General features: G+C 43.6%; 1 protein-coding gene across 1 annotated transcript in view; it reads left to right on the top strand.

Annotated features, from left to right (window-relative positions):
* Positions 1 to 361: 361 nt before the first annotated feature.
* The window catches only part of LOC135874437 (ethanolaminephosphotransferase 1-like), a 77,549-nt gene continuing 65,764 nt past the window's right edge, over positions 362 to 12,146 (top strand). Inside the window, exon 1 of the mRNA XM_065399255.1 lies at positions 362 to 418. Coding sequence (XP_065255327.1) covers positions 362 to 418 — 57 coding nt within the window. The remainder of the gene's footprint in view (positions 419 to 12,146) is intronic.

A 12,146-nucleotide genomic window follows, 5' to 3' on the forward strand; every position in this document is an offset into this window, starting at 1 on the left:
TGTAGTCACACTCCCCAGTCCCCAGTGTTCCAGAGCAGCCATGCCTGTGCAGAGCGCATCACGAGATCCTGTAGCAGTACTCCGCAGCGCTGTCTAAATGAACCCTTTGATTGTAACAAGGGACTAGTGGCCCCGTCGCGCCTTCTCACTCAGCCGGAGCCTCCAGTCAGTGCCTCTTTAGTGCCGCCTAGCAGAGGAGCTGCGGGCAAGCGCGGGACCGGTCAGAGACTGACACACGCTCCCCGACTGCCAGCAGCTCTCCTCCCTCCCGCTTCTCCAAGCGCTCCGGCTGCCTCGCCGCCTCAATCTCTGCCTCAAGCGACTGCAGCGGCACCGCGTCCGGGCGTGCGGACACGGCACCATGTGGCAGCCCCAGTATGTCACTGCCCAGCAGCGGGCCGGCTTCCGCCGATACCAGGTAACGCTGGCCGGAGAAGGAAATCCCACGTGTCCCTCCCGAGTTTGTCCCCCTCCTCCTTGGACTTCCTGGGGGAGGGAGGAAGCAAGCGACGGGGGTGCAGAAAATACATTGTTTAGCCCCCCCCCCTCCCTACCCAAAGCTGCTGCAGCCCCTGGGTGTTTTATTGATTCCGAGGATGGCTGGGGATTGGGAACTCCGGGAGCCGAAAAGTTGCGGGGTGTTGGCTTCCGCGCGTGTATGTGGGTATCTGCAGTGGCCCCCAGAAGTGAGACCCAGGCCGGGTTCTGGTCACGTTGAAGTCAGCAGTTTCAGGAGCCCCAGGGCACGGATGAGAAGTCAGTACCGGTGCTCAGCTGCCCGTCCTCATGCGGTGCTGCCTGCCTGGCCCTGCAGGGATGTGTGCTGCACAAGGTTGGGGGTGGGACCGTGGGAACAATGTGCTTCTTTCTCCTAGCATGTTACTTGGCTCTTCACTCTATGATCTCTCTCCTCCCAACTCCTTAAGGGGCCCTAGCTACCTGGTACTTTCATTTTACACCCTGGAGTGTGGGTTGGTTGGATTGTTTTTTCGTACATCAAATACAATTATTACTTGAGGGTCATTACACAGTGTTTGGGTGTCAGCGTGCTGCTGGCAGAGGTCAGTGAGAAAAGACCAAACTAGGGAAGATTGGGTGTATATGAATGTGAGCCAAGTGGAATATCAGATTCCTTTTCAGGTTCTCCTAGTCTAGGCTCAAAGCTTGGCTTCTGGTTAAAGAAAAAAAACACAAATGAATGCTTTTCCACACTGGAAAAAAATCAGACCTCTTTTGCTTACTTCAGTGATCATTTAGCTATTGCAAAGTTTTAAGGATCCCTTTACGATTTTGGTTTTTTGAGTTTGAGAAAGTTGACATGTGTTGGATAAAATTATTTTATGATGTTTGTGGGTGTAAATCAGTGTATTATAATTTTTATTTAAAATAAAATAGTGTCAACAGAATTGTTGACTGAACTAACTGTGAAGGTCAGCAAGGGGGGTTGGAACTGGATACTAATGAGGAATTGAAATGGCCCCAGGTGAATATTATTATCAGGCTTTAAAACAAAAAATCAAAAACATGGGGGGGGGGGGAAAGTATGGGTGGAACATAGTAGGAATGATTAAAACCAAACATTTTTGTGGAGTGGCTAATGTAGAAGGCTGCATCATGTCAGCAGTGGTAAAGCATATTTACTGATAAAGGGAGAGACGAGATGTTGCCGGTGAGTGTATGGACCAATTATACAATTTCTGATCCAAGATGGGGACAAGAAGGTTGTTTTTCTTTGGCTATTGTGTGTGTCATTTTTTTAAAAATTGGCAATTCATCTCTTTTGTGTGGGTGAGACTGATGTAAGAAGGCAAATCAAAAATTGGGTTGAATCCTGTGTTCCTTTGGTTGCCAGTTTGGGGTCTGGAAGAAATTTTCTTGCTCTGGATATTGGCTAGAATCTTGATGTGTTTTCACTTTCTTCTGGAGTTCTGAGCAGGGATCAGGTGGGATAGTCACCACCAATTTCCTACTGTTGGTGGAACAAATGGGGTTCAATGGGAAATGACTGCCAAGAAGGAATACGGCGGAAAGGGATCTGGGATCACAGTAGACCACAAGCTAAATATGAGTCAACAATGTAACACTGTTGCAAAAAAAGTGAACATCATTCTGGGATGTATAAGAGGAGTGTAGTAAGCAAGACATAAGAAGTAATTCTTCCTCTCTACTCCACGCTGATTAGGCTTCAACTGGAGTATTGTGTCCAGTTCTGGGTACCACATTTCAGGAAAGATGTGGACAACTTGGAGAAAGTCCAGAGAAGAGCCACCAAAATGATTAAAGATCTAGAAAATATGACCTATGAGGGAAGATTGAAAAGATTGGGTTTGTTTAGTCTGGAAAAGAGAAGACTGAAAGGGGACATGATAACAGTTTTCAAAACATAACAGGTTGTTACAAGGAGGAGGGAGAAAAATTGTTGTTCTTAGCCTCTGAGGATAGGACAAGAAGCAATGGGCTTATATTGCAGCAAGGGAGGTTTAGGTTGGACATTAGGAAAAACTTCCTAACTGTCAGGGTGGTTAAGCACTGGAATAAATTGCTTAGGGAGGTTGTGGAATCTCCATCATTGGAGATTTTTAAGAGCAGGTTAGACAAACACGAGTGCAGGGGACTGGACTAGATAACCTCTCGAGGTCCTTTCCAGTCCTATGATTCTATGATAATGTGTACCCTTTTCTGCCAATCTGCTTGCAGCCTCTATGAATCCTCCCTATGAATCCTGTTTCGATTATTGGTGGGTACAAGCACTCATAGGCCATCCAGAAAGTGAGCACAAATTAAAGTGGACAGCCAAAATTTGGTCCCTTATTTTTATTTTGCTCTTCCCCCACCAGAATATAATAATTCTAACAGTTATGCTAATGTTACCTTTGCTTCCCTATTCTTATCACTGTGGTCCCTTGCTTTCCCCAGGTAATTTACCAGTCTGAGTCAGCCTTTTGGTAATCCCTGTTGGGGTATCACACTGGACTAAATCTCCACAAGTCAGGAACTGTTGACCACTTTTCCACCTCTCACCAGAGATCAGAAGTTTTCTCCTTGTCTCCAGGAACAAACTGTAGTAAATTATCCCAAGAACAGTCGAATATCCCAAAGTTACAAAATCGAAAGATCAACAGGAAATCAAAGATAAATATTACAAAAAATATATGAAGGTCTAAGGCTCCCTAGTTTCCCCAGGTAGGTCTAAACCCTTTGAGTTACAAAAACAATATCAGAAAATATGGTGTTTACATTTCTAGAGGTCTATGTTTCTCTCAAGGGGTCAAGGTGCTGGTCTGATCCTCCAAACTTTAACATAGAAGAGTTTTAGCTCAGTGTGAATGAGTTTCTGCCTCCTGCTTTAAGATGAATGTTTGTCATTTGTATCCTTCTGGCTGCCTGACATGGCTAGGTGTGACCTTGCCATTACCAAACCAAGAATGAAAGTAGCATCCTTCTATGTTAACAGGTTCACAATAAGGTTTGATCTTATCATACATGACCTCTCCGCCCTGGCCTATGTACTCCAATTTAATGCAGTAGTCAGTTTGCTTTCCATAGCCAACAGCTATCTTTTTTAACTACGGTACATTTTTTACCTGCTTAAGCTAAATTGAAATGACACTTTTATTCTCAGATTTGCACCAAATCAGTGACTTACCACTGAGTTAGTAATTTCCATGAAAGTTTACGATTAGACCAACCCTGACAGAGACTATATAAACTCAGTTCACATTTTCAAGGCTGGCTTCATGACTGCAAGGCCTAGAAACATAGCTAGAAGCATGGTCCCATGAAGTCAATGGGAGTTTTGCCATTGACTCCAGTAGAGCCAGGATTTCACACAATGGTTTTAAAATGAAAGTTTAGATTTCAAAGCACAAGAGGTTTTAGTGTATATTTTCCCATGTAACTATACAATTCTCAGGGCCCTGATACTACATTAAATATGATTTCTTAATGGACAGTATTCAATGCATCACAGATAGTGAATGTTAATTAGCGTGGTGCCTCTGTAGACAAAATTGTTCTCCATTTGCCTTGAAATTCTATCTAATCTGTCTATCAGCTCAGCCTGTTGTGGTTATTTTTGCACAGCATCTCAGAACCAGGTTAATTAAAACTTTGATCATCTTAAACAGTGGAGAAGCCTAAGATTGTCAAACTCCCCAAAACTAACTTTTCAGTAAGAGAATTACTGCCACCTTTTAGAAACAAGACAGAGATTTAACCACCTACTGTTCTGGAAATGAAATCTTACAATTTTTTTTCACTTTACTTTGATGAATTATGTAATTAAAAGTCTAATTAGAACTCTGCTAGTGTATAATGTTCCAAATAAAATAGTAGAGTCAGTAACCTTAATTTCTATGAGGCTTTTTTAGATTATTTTTGTACAGATGTAGTAAATCAGTTGGTGAAATCCTGACCCCATTGAAGTCGTTATATTTAAAGCAATATGCCAGAATTTGCACTGCATACTTATTCCTGCCCTAGTGATAATTGATGTAATGTAGTATGCAAGTAGCTGCATAATCATTAGTTTTCTTACAGACACCAAATCATATGAGAGAGCAACATAACGAAATCATTTGGCATTAGGGTGACCAGATGTCCCGATTTTATAGGGACAGTCCCGATATTCGTGGCTTTTTCTTATGTAGCTGCCTATTACCGCCCACCCCCTGTCCCAATTTTCACACTTTCTATCTGGTCACCCTATTTGGCATAGAAGTTGCAGCCAATGTCTCTGATCACAGGACTTGTTCCTAATGGTGGCACTATTGTATATACCCTTGGGGAACTCAATAAGAGCAGTGTTCTATCAGTGAATTCACAGCAGATTCTTGTTTGCTGAATCATTTCTGAGGCAAATAATTTGGGTGTAAAAGAAGCTTTTTGTTTTGCTGGTTCTCATAAAAATGCAAACAGTGACAACCTATTTTGATTGTGTCCCTTTGTTTAGAGATATCATCTCTATATAAAATGTAGAGATATATAGAGATAAAATAAATATATAACATGTATAATAAAAAGTTTACCTGGAGTTTATTGGTAGGATAGACAAGAAATTTAATTACCACCAATTTGGTCTAGCATATGCTTGTACATGTTGGTTATTTCACATTTTTTTATTCAACTATGTTTTGATGGTAAAATAGTTTCAAAGCTATACATATGTGAAGCAGAAATGGATTATTTGTTAATATTTCTGTGGAAACTACTCACAGAGATTAGTGAAGAAAACTACTCACATGTGGTTTCTTGTACCTTCCTCTGAAATAGTACCTGCCCTTGTTGGACGGGATACTAAACTAGATGGACACCACTGTTCTGAGCCAATCTGACAATTCCCATTTTCCTAAGATATCTTTAATTTGATTTTATATTGCCTGTGTTCTTTGTGGCAATGTAAATAAATACATATTTTACAGAAATTAGAAGTCATGATTCTTTTCTGCTATTAAAGTGCAATCAGCTGAAAAATGTGATGAACGTACTTGAATTGTACAAAGTCATACTGAGAGGCCAGCAAAGTAGGCATTTAACCACTCAACTTTGAGGTACTGTACATAGGAATATAGGAATTGCCATACTGGATCAAAACCAAGGTCATCAAGTCTAGTATCCTGTCTCTGTCAGTGGCCAACACCAGATGCCTCAGAGAAAGATGTAAGAACCCTGCAGTAGGCAGATGCGGGATAATCTGTTCCCAACAATAGGTTTCATTCTGATCATGAGACATATTGTACTGAGACTAGTTTAAGTGAGAGGAAGCAATGACCTATATTTCTTAACTGTACAGACAATGTAATCATTAGTTAGTAGTATATAGTTGTGGCATCAGGGAACAGAATCGACAACTTTCGACTCCAAAAAAAAACAGACTTCTATCTGGGGAAGTAACTGAGCTGTTGCTCTATTAGTTCAGCCTGCAGAGGAATCTATGTAAACATGAATAGATTTTATTTAATCTATTACAGATGGCAAAGGTATACTAAGGAGTTCATTGCACTCAATATTTCTCCCCACCTAATAATTGCCTCAAAAATGATTATGTTAAAAATTGTTTTAGAAAAATTGTACGTGACTTGGGCCTTTGATTTGTTAAAAAAATACTACAGTTGTACTGTTTGTGCTATAGAAAATGAAACATTGGGCACAGTTTTTTTTAAAAAAGTTAAAAATAGGCTGCAAATTAAATCATCACCAGCCTTCGAAAGAGAGGTTTAAGGATTGAATAATTTATACTATTAACAAGCTTCTTTTCTGCTCCAAAATTGCTCTACCTGAGAGAAGTCTTCATCTTTCCTCCCTCATTAGCAAAAAAAGTGGTCACGGGCAACCTTCTGCACTCTAATTTCTCCGTCAGTGGCAGAACACTTTTGGAGCTGGGTTTCCAAAACTCATCCTTCCATCAGCAGTGACGCATCATTGTTGCATCCATCCTTCCTTCCTTCTGTGGGAAATTAGTGGTGAATCCTGGCCCCAGTGAAGTCAGTGGCCAATGGGTACAGGATTTCATTCCAGGGTGTCTAGTGTTTGTGTTAGATGATGATGATGATGAAGCACCATGCCCTGCCGTATAAGGTTTTATATCCCTTCTTGTTTTAAAAGAAAATCATATTTAATGTAACTGTCGATGTTCTCATTATCCATATAAACAAATTTTTAAATCCTTCTAAGATCTTGTCCTGCTAATAACAAAAATCTGTATTGTGAAATTCTATAAGCAGAACATAGTAGAAGATGTGAGTGGAAAAAGCTGAAGGAAGTGAAGGAGGTATGGTGAAGACTGCTGTCGACATGTGTGCCTTCTCTTCTACCAAAGGGAATATTTGGAGAACAAGTAGTGGCAGCAGTATGAATGAGGGAGGTACAAGAATAATGAAATACCTCATGCAGTAGTGATATATGCTGGTGTGAAACTTGTACCATAAATGGTAGGCCAGTAAAATGCTATACCCTCTGTTTTCATTTATTTTGAAAGAAGTGCTGTTTTCAAAATAAGTACTGCAAGATCATTATTTTCAACACATCACTTACGTAAGAGCAGAATTTTATATACTACAGCTTAGCATTTTTTTACTTTCCTGCAATTATCATATTTAATTATTTCTGTTTCTTGAAATTGTTTATATATACACCTCTACCCCGATATAACACGAATTTGGATATAACGTGGTAAAGCAGTGCTCCGGGGGGGCGGAGCTGCGCACTCCGGTGGATCAAAGCAAGTTCGATATAACGCGGTTTCACCTATAATGTGGTAAGATTTTTTTGGCTCCCGAGGACAGCGTTATATTGGGGTAGAGGTGTATTTAAATGTTGACAGGCCCGAGTCTTCACTGTCTTGCACCTTCTACTATCATTTATATCTGTGAAAAGCAAATGTAGAGGGAGTGGGAGGATGGGAGAAGTTGGTCTTCCAGTAATTGATACAAGTTAGAGAAGTCCAGAGGTTGTTGTATCTTGCCCCAGCGGTTGAATTAGCCCCCCACTATTCTCAGGATGGGGCACAGGAGGTTGAGGAAAGCCACATATTGTCCTCTGCCTCATCAAGTGCATTGAACATAGCTTAGGTGTACCTGAGAATCTGGCCCAAGATTTTCAATAATTGTTATTCTTTTTTGCCTTAGCTGTGATGCATTGGGTCCAATGCATGCTGTGAAAACCTGTTTTTCTTAAACCACATTTAAGAAAAAGATCTGGCCAATGATAGCAGCTAGTACTCCTGAATGTTACACCCCATTGGTGAAGTGCAAAATGTTCCAACTTTGAGTTTAAAATGGATAAAACTGGTGGTTTTCTTCCCACTCTCTTTATAGTTTTATCCTGCTTGTAATTAGTTTTATTTTATAAAATACTGTAGATTATTTTTATGTCTTTCTTGGACTAATTTTATTCATTTTATTAAAACCTTCAAGTGTTTTATGACCTTCATATAAGGTCCCCTGTAGTTGTTAGTTGGCTCCTTCCCTTCCTGTGTTGGAACAACTATTATACTCGTCAATAATTTACTACAACCATTATCGTCGTCATCATGTTCCTATTACGCCTCTGGCGTTTAGGGCATTGATGAAGCTCCTCCACTCCTGTCTGTTTCTGGCAAGTCTTTCAATGGCTCCCCAGCTGTGCCCCAGGTTTTTCAGTTCAGCTTCCACAGCTCTTTGCCATGTTGTTTTTGGGCGGCCTCGTTTTCACTTGCCTTCAGGTGTCCATCTTATTGCTACTCTGGTGATGGAATCAGTTTCCATCCGAAGCACATGACTGATCCCTCTCCAATGCCTCCTGGCAATGATGGTGCTCAGATCCTCTTGGCTGCACTGTGTCAATAGATCTTGGTTTGAGATTGTTCTGGGCCAAAAGATACAGAGGATTTTTCTGAGGCAGGTTGTATGGACTGAAGACAGTTAGACATGGCATACTTTCTCATTCCCCAGCATTCTGAACTATAAAGTAGTGTTGAAAGTACGCAGCTCTGATAAATCTTGAGTTTGGTTTTGGTGTTGTTTCTCAATGATTTCCAGACTGTATTTAAGCTCCTGAAGGTATTCCTATTTACTACAATGCCAGACTTCTAATTCCACATAAAATATCAGAGTGTTCATGCAACCCTGTCTTCTGTGTATTTCAGCCTAATCCATGATTACCACCTGATATACAGCTGCTTTAAACTATTAGTTTTTCTGAGAAATAGGCTTGCCAGTCATTCAATTCCTAATAATCCCATTTCTTTCCTTTAATAAAAATGAACTCTTAAGTACAAAATTGAGTTGAAACATTCATACTTTATTTGAACAATCTTATATATATATATTTGGAATATTTCAATAAACAACACTCCCAGCTCTGTCTCTACTGGCTTTCTCACCCTGGGGTGAGTTACAGCCTGTCTGTGCCTTAATATCATGTTATGTAAAAAGGAAATAATAGTGCTGACCTAACTCTTAGGAGTATTGTGATAATTAATTATAAAGTGACTCCCAGGCCAAAATGCAAAGTATTGTTAAGAATTTATAGCTGCTTATATGTAAATTTAAAAAAAATCTTTCTTTGTTGCTGTTCCTCCTTTTTGGCCTGAGCAGTTGGCCAATATTTGGGGCCTTATTGGGTTATTTATGTTAGAAGGAGAAACTGGTGAACGAGTCAAGTATTTCTCTGTTGGAAGCCTGTTTATTTACAAAGAATGCTCACAAAGCCCTGTTTCATTCAACACACCAGGAACAAACAACAGTAGTCTGTTTCCTTATTCAGAAATCCAAAATTGCCTTTCCAGTGAGTACTGTGTCCAAAATAAGTTCTCTCAGCTTCCTCCCATGTCTACATTCATGACTTTTCTTACTCTCTGTGGCTTTTTTCCTCTCACACACAGACACACACAGTTATAACCAATCAGTGCTGCAGCCCCCGCATTTGCAATCAGTTCCAAGGTAAACCTCTCAGTCCATATGACTTCACTTCTGCTCAGCCTTTGACATGCTGACCAGAGCCTGGGGCGGTGGCTTCAGTTGTTTCAGCTATCGCTGCACAAAGAGATATTTAATTGCTCCTTCCATTTAGCCTGAATGAAAGGTGGTTAATATGCCCGTCGATTTTTTTCCAGGTCTGTGATTGATCTACATCTCAAAGACATGCTTGAGGGCAACTATTAATACCTTCCAACATAACATTAAGATCCAAAACTGTAGGATTTACAACACTATTATAAAATCCAAGGATGCTATATGCTCTTCCCCTTGGAGACCTTTATTTGTGGAGCCCACTTAGGGTCGGTTGACAGCTGGGCTCTCCCCCTCCACTCCAGTCTGCTTGTGCCATGCCCAGCACAGTTCATACATTCCAGGGCCAGGAGGGACCACTGCGATTATCTAGTCTGACCTGCTGTATAACACCGGCCATAGAAGTTCCCCAAAATAATTCCTAGAGCAGATCTTGTAGAAAAACATCCAGGCTTGATTTTAAAATTGCTAGGTATGGCAAATCCACCATGGCCCATGATAAATTGTTCCAATGGTTAATTACAGTAGAACCTCAAAGATACAAACACCAGAGTTAAGGACTTACTGGACAACCGGACACCCTCTGGAACCGGAAGTCCTCAATCAGCCAGCAGCACAGACAAAAGGAAAAAAAAGCAAATACTGTACTGCCTTGGGGCTTTAGCTCTGAGGCTCATGGCTTCAGCCAAGGGGGGTTGAGGCTGCAGCTGTGGAGGGAGGCGGGGGTCAGGGCTTTAGACTGGGGGGGGGGAGTGCTGGGGCTCAGGACTTCAGCCCCACAGCTGCACTCCTGGCTTCAGCCCAATGGGGGGTGCCAGGGCTTGGGGCTTTAGCTATGAGGGGAGCTCTGGTTTCAGTCCCAGCACTCTCCGGGTAGTTAAAGCCCTGAGCCCTGCCCCCCGCCCACCGAAGCTGGGAGTGGAGCCATGGGGAGCCTCAGCGTCCCCCGTAGGACTAAAGTCAGGAACGGAGCTGTGGGGCTGAAGCCCCGTGCCCTGGTGCCCAGCGCAAGGCTGAAACCAGGAGCGGAGCTGAAGCCCCAAGCCAAGCACTCTCCCCAGGTCTAAAGAGCTGAGCCCCAGTGCTCCTGTAGGGCAGCAGCCCTGAGCCCCCCGCCCAGAGCCCTGGCGCCCCAAGAGTCAGAAGCCCCCCCCCCCCCCCCCTGACGGCTGCAGCCCCAAGCTCCGATATGGCTGAAGTCCATAACCTCTTCTTCAGAGTTACGGAACATTTCAGAGTTATGGACAACCTCCATTCCTGAGGTGTATGTAACTCTGAGGTTCTACTGTACTCTTATTGTTTAAAATGTATGCCTTATTTCCAGTCTGAATTTGTCTAGCTTCAACTTCTGGCCACTGGATCATGTTATACCTTTCTCTGCTTGTTTGAAGAGCTCATTATTAAATATTTGTTCCCCCATAGGTATGTATAGATTGGAATCAGATCACCCCTTAACCTTCTCTTTGTTAAGCTCCATAGGTTGATTTCCTAGAGTCTGTCACTATAAAGCATTTTCTAATTCTTTAATCATTCTTGAAGTTCGTTCTCTCTCTCTCTCATTCTTATTTACTTGGGTTTTTTGCTCCCTTTCTCCTGGTGATAGCATTCTCTTCTCTCTGCATTCCTTCAGTTCAACAAAAGGCTACATTCTACTCTGAGCCATTCCTGGCTAAACTGCAGGATCAGAGAGAAGAGAAGCATGGGCTGACAGGCTGCTTCCTGAGTCTGCAGTCATGTATATGTCTACTCCTGGGGGAATTTCTGTGCCACTGCACGTGCGTATATTTTTAATTTTTTGCGCAGAAAAAAGCTTCTGCCAGAAAGTTGCTGCAGTTCTGCCTTTTGCTCACCAGAGGGAGCTGTGGTGATAGAACAGAGCAGCAGCTCCCTGCAGCTAGGGCAGAGAAAGAGCCTGCCTTCTTCACAGTGCCTGTCTGGAGATCAGGGCCAGCTCCAGGCACCAGCCGACCAAGCACGTGCTTGGGGCGGCACCTTGGGGCAGTGTGGCGCTCGGGTTTTTATTTATTTATTTATTTATTGGTTCGTTGGGGCAGCGCTGGAGGGGTTTTTTTTTGTTTCCGCGGTGCGGTGCTCGGGGGGGCGGGGCATCGGGCGGCACGGCGCTTGGAGGGGAGTGGGGCTTCGGGCGGCGTGGCGCTCGGGGGGGCAGGGCTTCGGGCAGTGGTGCTTGGGGGGAGGCAGGGATTTCGGCGGTGCTGGGGGGGGTTCGGCTGCGCGGTGCTCGCGGGGGGGAGGTACGGCGGCACGGCACTCGCGGGGGGGGGGGGGGGGCGCTCTTCTTTTTTGCCTGGGGCAGCAAAAAAGTTAGAGCCGGCCCTGCCAGAGACAGAGGCTATGGGGAGACAAACAGTGTAGGGTTGCTGGGGGGTCAGACAGGGGCTCATAAGGGCTAGTGGGGGAGGACAGACTGGGGCAGGGGCTGATTGGGAGTGGAGGCGCAGGGCCACGGGGATGGGGAGGGAGGTGCAGGGCCATATGGTGATGGGGGAGGGGGTGCAGGGCCACATAGGGACAGGGGGTGACTGAGTGGGGGCACAGAGACACATGGGGACAGGGGGAGGGGGTGCAGGGCCGGATGGGGGCGTGGGTGTCTGAGTGGGGGTGGAGGGACACATGTGGACGGGCAGATGTACCTGA

This window comes from Emys orbicularis, chromosome 2 (assembly GCF_028017835.1).
Source record: "Emys orbicularis isolate rEmyOrb1 chromosome 2, rEmyOrb1.hap1, whole genome shotgun sequence".
In the NCBI taxonomy this organism is placed as follows: domain Eukaryota; kingdom Metazoa; phylum Chordata; order Testudines; family Emydidae; genus Emys; species Emys orbicularis.